A 21,801-nucleotide genomic window follows, 5' to 3' on the forward strand; every position below is an offset into this window, starting at 1 on the left:
GTAATCTCACCTAGCAGCATGACAGCATAGCCATAATTCCTTCCAAAGTACAAGCATGATAGGCTCCCAGTCCATATACAGAAACATATACTTTGGAAAAGCGTGTGCACCTGCCACTCTGCTTCTGGTTCTACCAGGCAATCAAGTAGGAACATAGGAAGCTGCAATGTACTGAGTCAGCCCATTGGTCTATCTAGCTCAATATTGTCTTCACAGACTGGCAGCAGCTTCTCCAAGGTTGCAGGCAGGACTCTCTCTCAGCCCTATCTTGGAGAAGCCAGGGAGGGAACTTGGAACCTTCTGCTCTTCCCAGAGTGGCTCCATCTCCTGAGGGGAATATCTTACAGTGCTCACACGTTAAGTCTCCCATTCATATGGAACTGGGGCAGACCCTGCTTAGCTAGGGGGACAAGTCCTGCTTGCTACCACAAGACCAGCTCTCCACTCCAAAGTTTGAAGGGGGGGCAGGGGCTCCCGCAGGACCCCCTGTGAAGTCAGGGCAGACCCTGCTTAGCTATGGGGACAAGTCATGCTTGCTACCACAAGATCAGCTCTCCTCCAGGTAGAAGATAAGACTCTCGAAAATGAAAGTTTTATGAGAAGAGGAATGGACTGCTTGGTCTCAATCCAGATGTACCTTTCCCCCATTCTGCCTTTCAGGTCAGAAGAGCTGGACATACAACATCAACTTGGTATGGAACCAGAGACAGCTTCTGAAACTGCTACACTGCAGACAAAGTGTGGCTTCTGGATAAAAAGATCCCACCTCCTCAAAAAGTCTTGTTCTAGCAAGTGCAATCTATGCCTAGAAATTAGGAGATCTGCTGTATAGGAATAGATCATACTTGATAGAACAAGGTCTTTGGAGTACATCTGCAAGTGAATTTCTTGAGCTCTTGTTTAGTGATATAGCACTAAACCTCAAGCACCAGAGGAGTGCCCAAACATATCAAGCACTGTATGATATGGAAGAACTTCAAGAAAAGAGCAACAACAATTAAAAATATATCATTCAAGCAACAGCTTAAATGAAGAAGGGAAATCAATTTGGGTACAAATCTGTGTAACAACAATTTACAAGAAAAGAAACAGTTTGTTTCTACAGCAGCCTGATCAAATGTAGAGTTACGCACACCTAAGCCCTCTGAAATGAATAGGCTTAGGGGCACTTAACTCTTTATAGGACTAGGCTGCAAATGGAGACATGGAAAACAGAAATAGGTCACTCCAGTATCATAACAGGTGCTGCAGTGGTAGAAGATCTTCTGCAGTGTGAAGCTTGCTTACAAAAACAGCAATTTCATTATGAGATTATATCTGCAAATGCTCAGGGTTGCATCCAAATCCCACTTTTCACTCACATTATTAAATAGTCACAAAGGGATTATTATACATAAATTGTCTAACATGCTTAAATTCAGCAATGATTTTCACTAAATTGCCCCTGCACTCTCTCAAAATCTGATCTTGAGGTCCCCCCACCCAAGCCTCAGGGGATGATTTTCAAGGGGTCAAGGCTGTCAAGGGACTGGAGTGGGAAGGAGGAATTAGTTAAAACCGTGCTCTCCCGGAAACAACTACTGCTGCGCAAGGTAGCATTTGGACAGACGCCTCAGCAGCACAGAATAGAGTAAGAATTTGCCTTAATTGAGAAGACACCACCTACCCTGATCTTCTGTATTAAATATGTGATTGAAAGGTTTTTTTATTTTATTTTTATTTTTGGTAATGTATCAGCTTTGAAATGTTCAGATTATGGACTTGAAATGTAGAGTTTATGAAAATATTTTATTTAATGGCTGGCAAAACATCTTTCATTTCCCCCCGTTCCAAATAAGACACTTCCTTCTAAATGTTGCCCTGATAGAGAGACAATGCTTGACCAAGTTGCAGTGAACTAAACTTCTGACGTGAATATACTGAAAGTACTAAATAATATTGCAGTTTTATTATAGTTATACAATCCTGCCATTTACATGGGTACTAAGTAGCACTGCCACCATTTTCAAATGCAAGGGGCATCTAACAAGCTCACTTTATAAATCACCTCTTATTTGACTTTTAAAAAAAACATGATTTGTTTTATTTCCCCAAAAAGTTGTAAGCCTTGCCAAAACAATTTTTAAAGCCTAAACCAGGGTGGCACAACTTCAGCCCTCCAGATGTTTTTAAGACTACAGCTCCCATAATCCCCAGCCACAGTGGCCAATAGTCAGAGATTATGGGAGTTGTAGGCCAACATCTGCAGGCAGGGCCAAAGTTGGGCAGCCCTGGCCTACACTGAGGTTTTCCAACACAGCCAACAGGCTAACATAAATTTGTAATACTTTGTTTTGGCAGTTCCAGTGCTATTCAGGGCAATTACCAAGAAATGTTTCATTCACTGTTTGACTTTTACATGCACTAAAAACATGTTAAAGGTTTAATTTTTAAACAATTAAACAATTTTAAGAGCCCAGATTTATGTATCTGAATGTCAGCTATATAGCATGATATTAAAAAGCGACAGTGAGCAACCAGCAATTATTATAGTATCATAAATATCAAAAATCACAAATACATACCCAAACTGTTAAACACATTAATCATCAGTGGGTTTCCCCCCTGTCCTAATAATTGCTAATCAGGCAACCAGTCCAAAATTCAGTTCAATATTATAATTTTCTGTTTATTTATTTATTTTAAAGACAATCGTTGGTTTTCGTGTTTGCTTATTATGCCAGTCACACTTCAAATCAGGGGCCAGTAGTGGACAGCAAGGACACACGTCCTTAGTCAGAATGTCAGCCAGTAATTTTGATTCAAGTTCAGCCCTCCGAGTGATAGCCTACCACCATGCCAACCCAGAAGTCAGAGAGAGTGAGAGAGCACCTGGGTGACAACAATGGACTTCACAGGGGGTCCTGCGGGAGCCCCTGCCCCCCCCTTTCAAACTTTGGAGTGGAGAGCTGGTCTTGTGGTAGCATGTAGGACTTGTCCCCCTAGCTAAGCACGGTCTGCCCCAGTTGCATATGAACGGGAGACTTGATGTGTGAGCACTGCAAGATATTCCCCTCAGGGGATGAAGCCGCTCTGGGAAGAGCAGAAGGTTCCAAGTTCCCTCCCTGGCTTCTCCAAGATAGGGTTGAGAGAGATTCCTGCCTGCAACCTTGGAGAAGCCGCTGCCAATCTATGTAGACAATACTGAGATAGAGGGACCTATGGTCTGACTCAGTATATGGCAGCTTCCTATGTTCCAGAAAAATGTTTGAAAATGAGTTCTTTTGAAATCAAGGCAACTTAATTTACTTAGAAATGGCCTGCCATTCTCTCAGTGCCTAATATTCCCTGCACACAGCAGGTTGTACTTATCCGTATTTATGTAGAAGTCCCACTTATTTCCATGGGACTTATTCTTAAGTAAGTGTGTACAGGAGTGCAACATAACTCTGAAGATTTACCAGTAGTAACTATTATTTTTATTAAAACATCTAGGCCCAATACTTGTAATTCTGAAGAACTCCCAGTTAAATTATTAAAAGTATAAAAAGAGGAAACCAACAAGTTTTCAGAGAAGACATCCTCTCTTCACAATTACTACTTCAGATGTGCCAAAAAGGAGTCCAGGCAAAGTCACAAATGATTCAGGTTGTTAAGCCTTCAACACACTTAAAGACACTTGCCTGTCAGAATTTTTCCCTAGGGACCAAGCAGGGAAGCTTTCAACTGGAAGAGCTGACTTATTTAGGCTGTGAACATGCTTCAAATTAAACATAATTACAATTATGTGGAGCAGATGGCATTATTGTTGACTAGTAACTTTTGCAGAATTATTGGCACAGGCTAAATTAAGTCAGAGCTGTGACACTCTTTCACCTTCCAAGACCATGGTTCTTGGGAAAACATCAATTAAATTTGACCACTGAAGTTTTGCAAATCCTGACTTCCCATTTTTCAGATTTCTGTGAGAGATAAGTATTCTCAGAAGGGTATATGATTGTGAAATTTAAAACACTGGAGACATCTGCAAAAGTGTCACAACTCTGTAAGAAATGAAAAATCAGAATCATTGCTTTGCAACGCAGAAAAGAGGACTGGAAAACATCTCAAGAGGTTCCCATACAGATGAATGTTTTTGCCTTGGTTGTACTCATGCAGCTTCCAAGAGACTCACAAGCTTTTGATCTTGCACAGTTGTGCAGTGCATGCAAGTGTACAGGAACTAATGTGCAAAATCTTAACAGCTCCTTTCCTACATTTAGACAGTATTTCTGAAATGTCCAGTTAAGAGTTCAAGCACAAAATTGGGAATGCAAACATTTAATTTGGCAGCTGTACCCCAAATCAGAAGAATCGGAAAAGATCTAGAAGTGATCTAGAGCAGGTAATTGACAAATCCCAGGCACCAGCTTGCCAGGGCACCTGGAAATGTAAGTAAGACACTTGGGACAGGTGATAAATGGATGCGAACAGAAGGCAGCAGGCAAGGTGGGGGCAGGTTCCTTCCTCTTGCTCGTGTCCGTCCATCATTTACTTGAACCAGGTGATGGTCAGACACAAGCAGGAGGGAGGAACTGGCTCACACCTTGCTTGCCACCTCTGCTTATGTCTATCCATCGCCTAGCTCAGGCAGGTGATGGACAATGGACCTAAGCAGGAGCAGCAAGGAAAGTAGGGCAAGAAAGACAGGAAATCAGCCCCCCCACCATGGAGCGGAAGGCATTGTGGGCTGACCAGACACCACACCAGCACACTGGTCTTGTGGTAGCAAGCATGAATTGCCCCATGTGCTAAGAAGGGTCCACCCTAGTTTGCATTTGAATGGGAGACTACATGTGAACACTGTAAGATATTCCCTTAGGGGATGGGGCTACTCTAGGAAGAGCATCTGCAGGGTTGCATGCAGAAGCTTCCAGGTGCTCTCCCTGGCATCTCTAAGACAGGGCTGGGAGAGACTCCTGTCTGTAACAGACAGAAGTCGCTGCCAATCTGCTTGGCAATACTGACCTAGATGGACCAGTGGTTTGACTCAGTATAAGGCAGCTGCCTATGTTCCTAAGTTAATGGAAACATAATGGTCATAATAAACATAATAAATTAGTGGACATACATGAAATTATGAATAAATGAAATGAAAATAATACACCCTCCTCCTAAAAAAAAAAAAAAAAACAAGAGGGAGGAAGAAAAAGTTATCTGTTTAAGCTAATAAACCTAAAATCCTGAAAATGGAAAAATGAGTCTGGCTCCTAAATTTTTGGGCCGGCTGCTATATTTACATAAAGCTTGTTGAGGCCTGGTGTAGAGCCAGTTTCTCCTACAAAGCAAGACTACTGATTCATACACCACTCCCTGCTACACAACACAGTGTGTGCCCCAAGCAGATACCAGATGTTCTGTAGAAAGGTGCTTAAAAGCAAGCAGCTTGAAGCAGCCCAAAGATGACACATCCTGCAAAGAAACCCCATGGTTCTTAGCCAATCTGACTTGGGAAAACAATTCCACCTTAACTCAAACAACAGGTGTTTTGGCCTTAGGCCTGTGCAAGATTATTTTAGTGTCAACTTTTAGAAACAGTTCATAAATGTGTGAAATATATATGTGTAGACAGCTCCTCCAGGCACACACTCAGAGGCAGGAGGGTATAACTTCTGAACAGTGGCTCACACTTCTAATCTAAAGCCATTTTCAAAGTCACAGCAAAGTCACAACACATAAAATATAGGCACTCAGATTTGTGGGACTTTTCAAGCAAAGCTAGAAACACTCAAAACTTTGTGTGCATGTGGATGTTTTCAAGTGCCATGCCCTGGCCACTTAGCACAGTGTTGTAAATACGTTTTGATCTGGAGACTTACAAGGTGTAGAAACAAGAAGGGGATTTCAAGCTGGATAGCAAATAAATTTCTAAGGAACAGAGACCAGGAATTGGAGGGAGGAAGAAGCGAGGTGCGGGGGTTGCTGTCCCACAGAAAGGCAGTACAGGACTAAAAAATTCGGGACTGGGCTTGCCCGGCAGTTTTCCCCGCCGCAGACAAAAGGGAGCAGGCAAAAGGAAAGGGGGCTTCAACGTGTTCCCAGGGACAAGAGTCCACGATCGGGGTCGGTACTTACTGACTTCTCGTCGCGATACACCTCGGGGTACTGGAAAACCTGCATGCTGATGCGGGTGGGTTGAGAGGAAAAGCAGACGCCTCGCCTCGGCGGTGCGCACGGCAAAGGGGCGGGATGCAGGAAGAGGAGGAGGAGGAACTGAACACGGCTTCAGCCGGAGACAGGCGTGGAGGAGCTCAGCCGCGAAAGGCCCTCCCACTCCCAGACGAGGAGCTGCCACCTCCGGCAAAAGGCAAGAGAGGCAAGACAGGAGGCTGAGGAGGCAGCACGGCTCCCCCTGCAGTAAGGCACCAACACCGAGTTGGCTGTTTGAGTTTCCCCATCTCCTCGTTACATCCTCCCCACTGATGGGCATCCTCTGGCCGTAGCCAGAAGATCAAGCAGAGTGGGAGTCTCACTCAGTGATTCCGCCTGCCGACTGAGCAGCCTGCTACTGTGCAGATGCACATGGCTTCTAGGAAGTGGGTGTCGCCCTACATTCCGTGGAGCATAACATCTCCTCAGTGCGCGCAAGACTGCATACTTGTACTAAACCTGCCAGAGTTGGAACCTGCTCGGAAAACCCACGTTATTGTAATCTGCGATGGGGATCCGTGCGCGCTAGGAAGCCTTCCGTCAGGCGAAAATGTGCTCCCTCAACTCATAGGGTCATAGGAAGCTGCCATATACCGAGTCAGACCATTGGTCTATCTAGCTCAGTATTGTCTTCACAGACTGGCAGCGGCTTCTCCAAGGTTGCAGGCAGGAATCTCTCTCAGCTCCATTTAGAAGATGCCAGGGAGGGAACTACTGTTACTCGGATAACTCCAGAGTTTTATAGTCTTGGAGCTCTGCAGCCTCAGATATGTTGGCTTTTAATTAATGATTTATTGAGAGATAACGCCACTTTTTTCCTTTAAAACAGCAATGCAGAGATTCCAAGAATTTAATTTAGGACTTCATGCGTTTTAAACATATGCTCTTCATAAGAACATAAGAACAGCCCTGTTGGATCCTCTGTCATGCGTAATTTCGAACTAGTTTCACAGGAATGAAAAATGTATCAATTTTATGAAGTGATAGCAGAAGCTTCACCTTTTGAATACAGTTCCTTCTGGAAAGAAACAGCTAATAAATGGCTTTCTTCTTTGCTATTCTGAGTGTACCAATTTTCTTTGCACCTATATTTCCCATCCTAGTAGAGATGGGAGCTCTACTTCCCATTGCTGACAAAGCAGGTTCTAGCATAGTACAACAACTTATGTCACAGTAATTTTTGCGTCTGGTGAAATGGATTATAGTTCACCAAAGTTAATGCTGAAATAAAACGGTCAGTTTTTAAGGTGCCATAAGATTTGTTGTTTCTGCTGCAACAGACTAACACGTATCACAATAATATTGCTAGTTTATGTGCCTAGAGCGGCCCAAGGTATTGCAGCACCTCAGGAAAGGTCTGAAATGCTGCTTTGGCCCGCCATGACCCTTTCAAAATTGACCCTTGCAAGCTTTGAAAGTGGTGCAGGGCGGGGAGGAGAGAAGGTTGCCAGCAGCCTCGTCTTCTCTCCTTGTGTCGCTTTCAGGAGTGGGGAGAAAGAGACACCCCTTGCTAGCTGTGATACATATGCATGCATGGCTTCTGATAAGCTTTACAAGAAGCATGGTAGTTTTTTCCCCACACAGTAGTGTTAATTGTTCAAATCTGACAAAGGAGGGAAAAGATACTTCACATCCTACCAGGGTAACAACCCCAGAGGTGCTCTTACCCCTGGACTTCGGGGCTGAAGTCCAGGGCCTCCCTGACGGCTCCCAAATCCTCTTTAATCTGTCCTGGGTGGTGATGTGGTCATGGTGCCACCAGCCCACATTGCGCCGGGCAGCACTTGTTTGCCTGCACCTGGTGGCCGAGTGTGACTTCTTCTTTAGAGACAAAAGGGGGAGTGGGGAAAGAAATATGTGGGATGGGGATGTGTTAAATTGTGTGTTGAAATGTTTCTGCTAATGCATATTTGCATAAATATACCTGTTTTATATTCTTATGTTCTTGTGAGTTCAGTGGCTGTTTGTGCCCTAAAGAACCCATGTGTTAAAAATACTGTCTATGTCACGGGGTGTGTGTGTGGGGGGGATAATGCTCTTAACTTGTGGGCCTTTCAGTCCAGGCTCCAAAATTACCTAGGTGCACATGCCCTGAATGTTTTTCTGGGTACCTCAGATTTCCAACACTGCCCCCCACTTACCTTGTTTTGAGTATGGAGGAGGAGGTGGCTGGGGAGTGCCTGGGGCTGGAATTTTTAATTTTTAATTCCAGTCTAGTGGGTGCTCCCTATCACCACCTCCTCTACATGTGACCTGTCCCTCTTCTTCCAAGTGGGTGTTGTAATGAAAAGAGGGCTGGGCGGAGGGAGCGCCTTATCCCTATGTCCTCTTCTGTTCCAGTGCTCAGTCCATCCCTCCCCCTTTCCATTTTGACACAGGTGAACTTGGAAAGAGGAGGCAGGGTTGCTGGGGCTGTGGGCTTACTTGGGGTGCAAGGTCCCAGCAGTTCTATGGAGACTCTCTCTTGGGACAGCAGCCCAGTGACCTGAGGGCCCCCTTAACCCGGAAGGAGGCAGGGTAGCAGGGTTCTCATGGTGTGCTGGCCCCCACAGACTTGCAGCCCTGTGCAGGCTCTCTCATAGGGCAGCAACCCCACCCCAGAGACCTGCGGGCTCTCTTGGCAGCCTGGAAGGACAAAGCAGAGGTTTGGGGTCTGCGGGCTCTCTTTGGCACAATTTGTGCCCAGCTGCAGTGCACACTACTGGGCTAAATGAGGAGGTGTGGTGGTCAGAGAGGGAGGTCAAAACAAACAAACAAAAATTGTGCAATAACCTTGCCATAGCAAAAGTGGGGGGAAACCCCCAATGAATTTATGGAGGCTAAAGAAACAAACAAGCCACCCAGCCATACTGTGGGCATATGTGTGTGTGTGTGTGTGTGTGTGTGTGTGTAGGTTTGAGCCTCAGCTGGAACCTGCGGGCCTTAGATCTTGTTAGTACCTAGCAACCCTCTGTTAGCAGACAGCCTGTTCACTCCCCCTCCGCTCCTTTTTCCTTTGTCCACATTGGGAACTTGCCACTGGAGTACATCTAGCAGTAAAACTTGCCTGAGAAACCTGGTTTCAAATAGCAATAGCAATAGCACTTACATTTATATACCGCTCTATAGCCGAAGCTCTCTAAGCGGTTTACAATGATTTAGCATATTGCCCCCAACATTCTGGGTACTCATTTTACCGACCTCGGAAGGATGGAAGGCTGAGTCAACCTTGAGCCCCTGGTCAGGATCGAACTTGTAACCTTCTGGTTACAGGGCGGCAGTTTTACCACTGTGCCACCAGGGGCTCCTGGTGGCACAGTGCTCAGATAGCCATGTTAGCCTAAAGGAGCAAGAGCTTGACCAGTGGAAATGCCACTTGGGAATGGGAGGGCCCCCCCCCCTCACTGCCAGAGGTGCTCTTACCCCTGGAATCTGGGTCCAAAGTCCAGGGCTGCCACACCCTTGGAGGCCCCCAAATCCTCTTGAGTCTGTTCTGGGTGGTGTTGCCGCACCACCAGTCTGTACTGTGCCAGGCAGCTGAGTACAACTGTGACCTACACTGGGTGCTTTGGAAACACAAAAGGGGAGGGGAGAAAGAAATATGTGGGATGGGAATATGTTATGTTGTGTGTTGAAATGTTTCTGCTAATGCATATTTGCATAAATATACCTGTTCTATATCCTTACATTCTTGTGAGTTCAGTGGCTGTTTGTACCCTCAAGAACCCACATGTTAAAAATACTGTGTGTGTCCTGTGTGTGTGTGTGTGTGTGTGTGTGTGTGTGTGTGTGTGTGTGTGTGTGTGTAGGGGGATGATGCTTAACTTGCAGCAGGTGGAGTGGGGGGCTCCAAAGGCCTTTAGGTCCAGGCTCCAAAATTACCTAGGTGTACCTCTGCCTACCGCATCTGTGTTGCATGCAGAAGATCCCAGGTTCAATCCCTGGCATCTCCAGGAAAGGCCAAGAAAGACTCTCACCTGAAACTTTGGAGAGCCAGTCAATGCAGACAATACTGAGCTAGATGGACCAAGGGTCTGACTTGGTATAAGCCAGCCTCCTATGTTTCTAATATGATCTGAACAGGCACTCTCTCACCTGAGTCACATGAGCTGCAGATTGAACCTTCAAGTTTTTTCATCTTTGGGAGCAGTAGCGGAGCGAGGACACCAGCGACCCCTTTTCAGCCCAATGCCAGTGGCCCCTGCCCAGCCACACCAGCTACATCTGATGCCAGATGCAGTGCATGGCTCTGTTTATGAAAAGCTCCAGCCAGCGCTGGGTTCCCAGCCTGGCTGGAACATGTCTCTCTGCTTTTGCAAGCAGGGAGGAGAGGCGCTCCAAGCTATGCTGCAGATGCAGAGCTGGCTGAAGTTTACTCACAAATGGGGCACACAGCCCCGTTTGCTAACATGGCCATGGCCACCTGCATCTGACATCAGACATAGAAGGTATAGCTGGGGCACCAGGCACGGCCCCTGAGCATGGCTACCTGGGTTCTTTGAACCCCCCTGCACAATGGTGGCTCTGCCCCTGTTTGGGACTTTAAACTAGACAAAACCCTACAAAAGGGACTATATTCCTCAGTTCATAGAGAGAGTAGTCCCCTCTTTATTGTTGGGAGTACTGTGCTGTTTGAAGCCTCTCTCAGCTTGCTCTGGCTCTCAAAACCCTTTCCCCTGAGTTGAAATCACTAGGCTGCTGAGCCTTCCATTGGAACCATGGATCCCAGAATCCAGAATCATGAGAAATTTGATGGGGACACTTCTGTATTCCCCCGGTTCCAAGCAGCCACATTCCCGGGAACTCTCTCAATAGTGGGTTTCCATGAGATTTATCTTGTGCTTTGATTGCCTAAGAAGTCCCTGACTCCCTGAGTGAAAAACCTAAGGAGGACCCCCTGGCTTTAAGGCTGAGTCTCTTCCCAAGTGGGCTTGCCACTGTTGAAGATGAACTTCCAGTGCATCGACCTTTTGCACCAACTGTCTTAATGACCACTAGGGGCACTGGGAGTAGAAACAGTGAGTCAGGGTCTCCCTATCTGTCCCTACTCTATAACCCCTGAACTGACTCTGCAGCGCTACCTGTGCTGAGTCACAATCCTTCCTTTCCTCCTAGAGAGCAGATGGAAACATCTCTCTCTCTCCTTACCTATCCATTATGTAGTCCTTTAGATTGGATATAGGTCTTTCCTATCTAAGTGTATTTAACCAATAAATATTTAGTGTTTAGTCATACAAGGATCTCCATGTGTCTTCTCTAAATAGCTGTAATATCCAAACCATCCTCTGCTACCTACTCTGTAACTGGAGTGTGTGCTCATTCCTTAGTGCTCTGCTGTTTTACCTATTGTGGGTAAAAATCAACAACCTCTAACAGCCACTAACTAAATACTTGGGTCTCTTTTAGGGACTGTGTCTGCATCCCATCACCTATCATTAAGAGGAAACTGTCAGCCAGTTCACAGAATTGTAAATTCTGGACAAGCATCCTACTTGTCAGGATGCTTGTCAGGCAGGACAAGCATCCTACCCAGCTTCAGGAGTTTTGCACACTCCTGATTTTTGGTCATGTGTTAGCAAAAACCTAGGTAGGAAGAGGGGCAAGTGATCTTCTGTGAACCAGGAACTGGCACCATCCTACCCAGCGGTGGCACTTGTACCCAGCGCTTTATTGAGGGTGGACATAAAGTTGTCTTACTCAGCTCCTGGAGCACAGCCAATCACTGCTTCCCCCACTCCTCCTACCTAGGTTTTCACCAACACTTGACCAAAAGTTGGAAGTGTACCACTTGTCCTACCCAGTTTACAATTGTGTGAACTGGCTGGGTATGTAAGTCAATGAGTCTGGAAGAAAATCAATAAACCTTGACAAATTAGGCTCGTCCATCAGCCACTGGAGGGGACACTATGCTGGGTTAAATAGGGACAGTTACTCTCCCCTGCTAAACGTAATATACCCACCACTTTAAGATGTGCTTCTTTGCCAGTAAGCAGGGATAATTCTGGAAAATCCACACCACTGATTTGGACTCTTCACTGCTGAGTCTTTATGCTTCATTAGATTCTATGCTAAATGGATTTCCCAGTTCACATTTCCGGATTAGGATCATGAGACAAAAATGAACTCTACAAAAATCTGCCATCTTTTCACATGTCATGTGATCATTATATCAAATATTCAAAACATCTCATTCTTGCAGTCTTCAATTTAAACCTGCTTTACTATTTTGAATAATTGAACTTGTGTTTCTGAAATGTGTCAAGAGGTGGCAGCAAAATCACAGTGTTTAATTCATTTCCATAATGACAGTGAAATATCTTCATTGTGCTTGCATTTTCTTGTATGATCTTTCATTTGGTAATCTACATCCAGGATAGCAGTCTGGGGAAAGTGCATGACTCTGAAGATAGCTAATAGACTGTAATTATTTTTAAATTAGCATTAAAAACTTTTGGAGCCTCTGTAAAAGAACACACACTACATACTTAATGGTTCTGTGCCTACAAATATTCCTAATAATTAATATCTTGTTAAAGTGGTTTCTGTTTAATTCCTTTGAATAGGCTTGCCTTTTTAAAAAGGCCTGTTGAATGTTGTATGTTTGTATGTATATCTAACTGAATCAAATAACTCTCCCCAGAGTATTTACTCTTTCATAACAAAGTCTGTCATTTATAATGATGAGATTGGAAAGAGTTTCTTCTTGTCATCAGATTTCCATGTAGGTGTTCACTAACATAATATGTTATATGTATATAATCTGGTATTAAAAAATCTGATATGATATATACTTGGGGAACACACACACAATCTAAAGAACAACTACACAGTGCTGCAAGCTAGTAGGCTTTGGATCTAAATTAATCATAAAAATGTATATGCAAATAAGGGACACACAAAACAAAATGTGGCTTATATTTGGTTAAATGCTTCAGCTGCTGCCTTGATCAGTCATACAGCTGGATTTCAAAGGAAGCACTGGGAGCAAAGTTGATAGTTCTAAGTATGCTGAGAAAAGAGAATTCTCAGGAAAAACTTTCTGTATGATAGTTTTAGAAAGAATTAAAAGTATAGACAAGTCTTACCCTCCAGGTTAAGGCCATAGGGTGTTCAGATGTTCATTTCGGAGGTACATACCTCATGTTGGCCAGACTCCACCCTTGTGTCAGCACTATTCCAAGTATTGCTATGGGAGGGGTGCTGAGCCAGGGACAGGGACAGGAGGAAAACTTGGCCTATTTAAGGATTTGAGGCACTGAGTGAGTACTTATCATTGTAAGTACTCACCTGCCCAAGTTAAGCACTCCTCTTCCCCAAGCACTCTACTCAGTGCCCCCCTCAGTCTGTTTTTATTTTATTTTAAAAATGCAAATATTTAATTGTTCTCTTCTCTCACTCCTGGCTCAGATTTTTAGCCTACTTTCTGCATGGAAAGTATCCTTATGAAATTTCCTTGCTGTTCATGTGCGCCTGATAACAACAACAGAATGCCTGTACCTTTGTACCAAATTTGGTAAAGATGTTGTGCCACATAGGGACACCTGAACAGGATAGTTTTTTGATGATATCAGGCACTCTGATCCAAGATGACAGTCACAAGGAAAATAGGCAGCTTATTTCTTACCAGAACTGCTTGGTTTTGTTTTTTTACCTGTATAAATTCTGCAATCCTGAATATGATTAGTTCTCACAGAAGTCAACAGGATGTAAAGTCTGTATAAGTGCATGTAGGACTGCAGTTTAGCAAGCTCAAGACCAAAACATGTTCATGACAGTGTTTGACCTTACTGATGCCTTTATTGTGTGAATTGTACAATATTTGCTAAAGTGCAGTGTTGGTTGTTGCCAACTGACTAAACAGTGTAGTTAAAGATAACATGCTATCTAAATCTTGTGAGGAATAAACTGACTGGGTAAAGAAATGGACCTTTTTCCCCTGATAGACTGAATGTATGAGATTGGACAAGTATACAACTGCTGGATGATCTTGCGACAGACGTAAGTTTGACAAACAAGAGTGAACAAGTTTTCACCTTCTAAGATAAAGTGTCTGGTTACTGCTAATTTTTGACGTAGCATTTAAAACAAATTACCCGGAGAGATTGTATATACATGTAAAATATTAAAAGACTGACTATCCTTTGCGAAAGTGTGTGGTTTTAATTTGGGCCACTAACCAGTTTTAATTTGAAATTAGCAAAGTGTCCCAAGGTGAAGCAATATAGACCCCTGTCCATGGCCTCCAAGGTCTGAGGGCCCTCCAAATGGCCGAGGGGCCTCCTGCAGTCATCCCACCCCGCCACCCCGTGTCCACCCTGCCAAACCTCCATTTAAAAAATTTCAGTCACCATGCAGCTGATTGGTGGCTGCCGTGTGTGTGTGTGTGTGTGTGTGTGTGTGTGTGTGAGCCAAGCAGTCCTCTTCCCCTCCCCCATTCGGCCCAGCGTCTCTTGCTAACTGTGAGGTGCACCTGCACAGTTGAGAGAGATTGTCACAAGCCTGTAATGTCATGGGCTTGCAACGATCTTTCTCAACAGCGCAGCAGGATTCCCCCCAAAGTGGGGGGGCCCCTCACACCATGCTGGTCCAGGCACAAAAATTACCTAGGTGCACCCCTGCCTGAAGGACAAAGGATATATAATCATTTGTCCTTTCCTGTCAACTTGGAAGGGGATGCCAGCAGTGTTCTCTCTAATTTTTTCATCTGAGTGTGGAATGAGTTTTGTTCTGAGTGGCAGTATCTAGGCAGTGTGTGAGCACATGCATTCAGAGTGGGGCCTTCCTGATTAAACCTGAGTGGGATCTAAAATTAACTGAGCGGACATGAAAAAACTTGTGAGCACACACATGTGTGCACGCCTTAGAGGGAACACTGGATGCCAGTTCTTATGAAGGTGCTTTTCAAGTCTTAGATGATCATTTCAATCCTGCTTTGAATGTGATTGCTGAGCATTGCAAGTTCTATTCTAGATTCCAACTGCCTGGTTAATCTATCGATCAGTATATCACAACATACAATTTTGCTCACTGTCCTGCATGGAAGATCATTTGCAACAGGTGCAAACAAAGGGGATAATTTGCTAAGGTTTGCAAGTTCTGCTGTCCACTCCATTACTGATTCACAGTACAATAAGGATGAAGCAGGTGAACCACTTCCTGACAGCTTTTTAAGGGTTACCAACCCAGAGCCTGCTTCTCCACATTGTCAAGTAAAACTCAATGGCCATGAAGTGTGCATGGCTGATTCTGGTTCTCCATACTATCATTTCCCACCTGATTTACAAGAAATTCCTCACTACATCAGATCTGCACCTGCAGCCTTCAGACATCCACCTATGGGGATATGAGGATCCCCTATTGCCATAAATGGATACTTCTCTGCTGCCATGGAATACAAAATACGTACTGTAAATGGGGAAATGTGCGTGTCACAAAAAGGAGTCTCAGTATTGGGCTGCAAACATCAGAAAGATCTTCGGATCGTGTTAGACCCAAATAGCATGGAATGCTATTATAGATAGCAATAGCAATAGCAATAGCACTTACATTTATATACCGCTCTATAGCCGGAGCTCTCTAAGCGGTTTACAATGATTTAGCATATTGCCCCCAACATTCTGGGTACTCATTTTACCGACCTCGGAAGGATGGAAGGCTGAGTCAACCTTGAGCCCCTGGTCAGGATTGAACTTATAACCTTCTGGTTACAGGGCGGCAGTTTTACCACTGCGCCACCAGGGGCTCCTTGATGATGGAGAATCCATATGCTGACATGATTGCTGATTTCTCAGACATTTTTGCTGATAATCCTAGCAATGCCATACATCTAAAACCAAAAATTCAGGTGAGCAATACTTGTACAAGACAAAGTGAGGCACGTACCCATAGCATTGCACCAACCACTTAAAGAGGAGCTTCTTAGACTATGGCATGCTGACATCATAGAGCCTGTTGATTCATCAGAATGGGTTTCTCCTATGTATGTATGGTATGTATGTATGTATGTACTGCCTGATGTGCACCCCTAGGCAGTGTACATAAGTTAAAATACATTATGAAATGCTGTTTACTCTGAAAGAGCCCTCAGTGTTCACAACTTTGGACTTGTTTTCTGCCTATCAACAAATTCCTCTGCTCAAAAGTTCTCACACATACATGGCCTTCATTACTCCAAAGGACCTTTTTCCAATACAAAAGACTGCCCTTTGGATTGTTGGAAGTGAAGGACTATGCGCTGTCTCTTGTCTCAATAACAGTGGAGGACAGACTAGTGAGTCAGAAGGCTAGAGGGTCAAGACATTGGTCATCCCTTCTCTAGCTCTGACACTATCCCTTTGGAATGTAGATTGCTACTCTCAGGGACACTTCCTTCCTTCCAGCCACTTCCTTTCTCTCCCTTCTCTTCCTGTTCCTTCTGCCTTGCAACATGCAAGCTCTCCTCTCTCCCTGCACCATGTGCGCAGAGATGCAGAATCCATCTACATCCAGCTGGCTAGATAGATTGGAGATCCTAACTTCTCACTTTCCTATCTAGAATGGAGTTCTTTAATAAATGCTATATATATATATATATATATATATATATATATATATATATATATATATTTGAAACTATGAACTGGCTCCAAGTTACTTTACTCTCAGCATACATGCATGCCTAACCAAATTCTGCTGTGTTGTACCTCTGTGCACTCTGCTATAATGAGAAAGGGATTCTCTCACCAGAGAGAATTCCCAACATGGATTAGCCTCTGCAGCTTCGGTATTTCAAAGAATAATGCATACAATTTTGGGGACTATAGATGGCATCACTTACTTTCAGGATGGTATTTTTGTGTATGGCAAAACCATTGAGGAGCATTTTAGTGTATGGCAAAACCATTAAACTGACAGAAGTCTTAGAAAACTCTGATAACATGGACCTACTATCTCTGCAGAGAAATTTCAGTTTCTGGGATGCATCCTGCAAGGCTAGTTTTCAGACTATCAAATTGGGCATTGCATAACGCCCTGATCTCACATCTTTTGACACCAACAGGCACACTATTGTAACCATTGATGCTTCTGAATATGGTTTGGGTGATGTCTTGACCCAGCAAAAAACAGACAGGGAAGTTAGAATTGCCTTTGCTTCCAGAGTGCTTACTGCATCAGAGAAGATGTATTCTGTCATTGAAAAAGAAGCTCTAGCATGTTTCTGGGTGGTGAGGCACTTCAGGACATGCTTGTGGGACAAAACATTTACTTTATGGTCAGACCATAAACCCCTATAAGCTTTATTTACTACTCAGGGATCAAGTCGAGTGACCCTAAGAATAGCCAAATGTATCACCAGAGTTATGGACTTTGATTTCCAGATGGAATATCTGCCAGGTATTCAGAATACAACTGCAGATTTTTAATCTCATCTTCCACTTCCATGCCAAGAGGAGATCCCAGAAAAAGAGGATGAAGGGGTAGTAACTGCGCAGATAGCTTCATCCACTCATGGAGTAATCACGTCTTCTGAATGGAAAGCAGCCCTCAGTGCTGATCAAGTGCTTACTGAACTTTTACATAACTAATGGATGGCCATGCAAAAACAGGGTACCTGAACATCTTCAACCATACACACATTTAGCAAGTGAGCTGTCTCTTCTCAATGAGCTGGTGCTGCAGACTGATCATTTGGTGGTGCCAACCTCTTTATTAACAAAAGTGATCAAAATTGCCCATGAAGGTCACTTGGGCATGAGCTTGACTAAAAGGCAAACCAGAGAAAGTTTTTGGTGGCCAGATATGGACAAGCACATTGAAAATGTAATCAGACACTGTATGGCTTGTGCTGTATCTGACAAGTCACAGAAAACCTTTACTATCACCTTGACTCCAGTAGAGTATTCCAATGGTCCCTGGGGAAAAATTGCTCTGGATATAATGGGGCCCTTTGATAACCAACCCACAATACAAAGATTTGTTATTGTGATGGAGGATTACTATTCCAGGTGGCCAGAAGTTTTATTTGCTGACAACATTACTACAAACAAGGTGAACGAGTTTATGGCTGCATTTTTTGTTGGAGAAGATCTCCCTAAAGAACTGGTGACTGACAATGGGACACAGTGTACCTCATTTGAAATAGAGCAATATTTGCATAACCATGGGATAAAACACAAGACTTTTTCCTTGTACCATCCTCGAGGGAATGGCTTAGTGGAAAGAATGATTACTAGTGAAAGAAATGTTCACAGATGGCTGCTATACAACAACAACCCTGGAAGGAGATAATCCCTGAAACTCTATTTGCATATCGAACTACTCCTTATTCTACTAAAGAAAAACCACCTTTTGAACTGCGAAGAGCATGCAAAGCTACCACCAAACTTACCCAATGGCAACAACTGATAGGGCTTTCCATGCCATCTCACCCTGAGGATGCAGAGATTCATGACTGGCTAAGGGGGAAGCAACAAAAATATAAATTGTATGTGCATCAGAAACAGGGTGCGGAACAGCAAACATTTCAGATTGGGGGCTTTGTTCGAGTATGGCACATACGTGCCCACCACTTCCGGTTCTATGCTGACCGGAGCGGCAAGAGGGTATACAGCAGTTTTTGAAGCAGCACCAGAGGTGGAAGCGCGGCTGGAGAGGTAAGGGCACCCTTCCCATGCCTTAAAGCGACACCCCGCCTCTCAGGTGTGCACAGAACCAGTTTCATGGACACCCCTATAACCTGCATTGACGTATTTACAATTAGAGTGTGGGTACCCCCTCTGTGGGTCAGCCGCAAAAGGAGGACTGCCCACTACAGGGTGAAGGACTGGATGTTGACTGAACCCGGCGCCAAGTCCAGATGTCACCACTATTGCGAGGCTTTAGCTCCGCTGAGGGGAGGCAGACCAGCCCCCACCCCACCCAGGCTGAAAACTCAGAGTGGCGGGAACCAGACAGCCTCTGAGTAGGGATGGATCCCAGCCCAAGGGACACAAAACCTGCAAGGGCTGTTCCTCGGCTTGCCTACTCGCCTTAAATGGTCCTCCAGTCAGACACTGAACTTAGACAACCTACCCCAACCTGCACTCACCTGCCAAGTGACCAAACATGCAACAATGACAACCTAACAATTAGAGTCAGTGAGAAGTAGGCAAAAAAGACCACATCAGAGCCAATAAGGTGTGACTCAAAAAATTCCTACTTGGCCCCAAAAGGTGACTGAACAACCTTTACTGAACTGGGGTGCAAGGGATGGGTGCTTTGCCCCCAGAGCAAATGAGAGTGAACAGAAGGGAGCCAGCCGCTTATGTGGGTACTCCCCTGCTCCCATTGGTTGGCATACGTCATGTGATGAGGAAGCCAAAATGGCAGCCCCCTTGCCTGTCTCAAGGACCAGGCACACAAATCCCCCACCCCCCACACTAGCTGGATGTGGTGGTGGGGAGCGGTTTTGTATTCTATTCAGTAATCTTTTGCAGTTTGTTTGGACATTTGTCCCACTGGGAATCCTGCAGAGAGTGTGGGAGGTGGAATCAGAAAGAAAAGGGAATAAAAGGAGAAGAAGAAAGTGGAGTGGCTTCTGAATAAAATTTTAGTTTTATAACTTCTTCCTGTCTACAAGGAGTCTATAAAACACTGGGTCCAGAATTGGATGACTAAGATGTTTGAGCCTATATATCCTTGATTCTATCCACAGTCTCTGCCCAATAAATCACAGTATTTTCATTTTGAAAACTTAAACGCTTTATCTGCTTCTTCCAGTGCAGAAAATCCCTGACTTCCTTTCCCTTAATTTCAGCAGAGACTCTGAGGAACTTCAATAATTTATTTGATTATTATATACTTTCTACAGTGTAGAAGGCCTTCTTTCTGCTTTCTTTCTGCAATTCCACAGATTTCCAGGCTCCTTTTTTAAAAAAATCCAAATCCTGTAGATATCTGATCCACAGAAATCTTCAAAAGTGACTGTTTTAATGCCATCTGTTCATGGCTGTAGCTCCGGCTGGTGCTACTGGCCAGGAGTAAGGTAAAAAAATGTGGCAGCTATGATTGGGTGTTGCACCTACTCAGAGGACTTTGATGGGGAAACAATCAATGCCATCGCAGTTCCAAGAGCATTGATCTAACCACCTAGTTTGATCTAGCAATAGATTTTTTTGTCCTGGAAAATTAGCATCAGTCATTCATCTGTGCTCTTGAAGGCCTATCAGCTGTGGTAGCACAACGGGTAAGCAGCTTGCCTAGGGAGCAAGAGGCTGTTAGGTTGAATCCCCGCTGGTGTGCTTCCCAGACTGTGCCTAGTAAATATTTCGGGAAGCAGCATTATAGGAAGGTGCTGGAGGTGTATGATCACTTCAGTGACAATGCAAAGGCCTCATCTCATACTGCATCATCTCATACTGTGTGGGAGAAAGGCAATGGTAAACCACTCCTGTATTCTACCAAGAAAACCACATGGCTCTGTGGTCACCAGGAGTCGACACCAACTCAACAGCACAATTTTTCCTTTCCTATTGAAGACCTGATCCAAACACAGAGCTAATAGGAGAAGCAGTGCTTTCATTGCAATCTTGGTCTGGCCTTGAACTTTGCCCAGTCCATTTTATATACCCCATGCATACCCTGAAAACATTTTCCTGGAGAAAAATATGACTTTTCCCTATCTTTTTATCATGAGTTCACAATTCAGTATTATGCAAGTCAAAAATCTGTCGAAACCAAGGGTATTTGACCCTGACCACAGAATTCTGATCCTTGAGCAAACAATGGAAACATTCCAGGTGACATGAAGTGCTCTCTATCTGACGTGGAACCTGCAAATCTACCTCCATATAGTAAACATACAGATACAAGCTATTTCCCATGTATCCTCTCTCAGTCCAATGCTTGCTTAGTATTAAGTTGTTTAATATTCCTGAGAGAGGATCCTTAAAGGCCATGATTCCAGTCAAACATTCACTTAAATTACACAGGACTTTCTAATTTTTTAAAAATGTTTTATATCACACATGGGTCTTCCGGTGGTCTGTCCATTCAGTGGAATGATCTGGTCCATACCTGCTTAGCTCCAGCACTGTTGCAGAATCATGTGCCTCCAGACCATTCACAAACTTTCCAACATTTTACAGGTGAATGGAAATAGGGGCTTTTTGTAACACCCCTATTCTCCAGCTGAAGACTACGTCTTAAGCCCCCCCACCGCAACCCCTGCTTTTATTATACATTGCTTATCAGTCCAAAGCCCACATGGGCCCTATGGAAGCACAGCCAGCCAGGGAAACTGGAGGGAAGACAGAATAAATCCAAGGGCCAGCTGGCTTACTCCTAGCAGGCATGCCTCGCTGACCTGCTACACCTGGGAAGGGCAAGCCCCACTCATGAGAGGGAGTTACAAGCACAACGAGTATTTAGAGCAGGGCTGCACAATTTTGGCCTGAAGATTTTGGACTAAGTTGTGCCAGGAGACTACAGCTCCCATAATACTGTGGTCTTGGCCACTGTGGCTGGGGATGATGAGAATTGTAGTCCATAACTAGCTGGAGGGCCAAAGCTGTGCAGCCCTGGTTTAGAGCTAGACTACAGTAAGCTAGAAAGGAGAATGACCCAGTCCTGAGCAGGCTGGTACAGAAGGTAGGGCTGGGAACAGAAGCCCACCAATGGAGCCTAAATGGGTAGCTG

At 44.5% G+C, this 21,801-nt stretch overlaps 1 protein-coding gene across 2 annotated transcripts in view; it reads right to left on the reverse strand.

Moving 5' to 3' along the window:
* Positions 1–19,419, reverse strand: part of PREP (prolyl endopeptidase) — a 116,447-nt gene extending 97,028 nt beyond the window's left edge. Inside the window, exons 1-2 of one of the 2 annotated variants that reach the window (XM_053262331.1) lie at positions 19,214–19,419; positions 18,515–18,581 (exon numbers count right to left, since the gene is read on the reverse strand). In XM_053262331.1, coding sequence (XP_053118306.1) covers positions 18,515–18,544 — 30 coding nt within the window. In that variant the 5' untranslated portion in view covers positions 18,545–18,581; positions 19,214–19,419. Of the gene's footprint in view, positions 1–6,093; positions 6,301–18,514; positions 18,582–19,213 lie in introns of those variants that run through there. The other variant, XM_053261493.1, reaches the window with a different exon arrangement.
* Positions 19,420–21,801: the final 2,382 nt, after the last annotated feature.

The sequence above is a fragment of the Hemicordylus capensis genome, chromosome 1 (genome assembly GCF_027244095.1).
Source record: "Hemicordylus capensis ecotype Gifberg chromosome 1, rHemCap1.1.pri, whole genome shotgun sequence".
NCBI classification, from domain to species: domain Eukaryota; kingdom Metazoa; phylum Chordata; class Lepidosauria; order Squamata; family Cordylidae; genus Hemicordylus; species Hemicordylus capensis.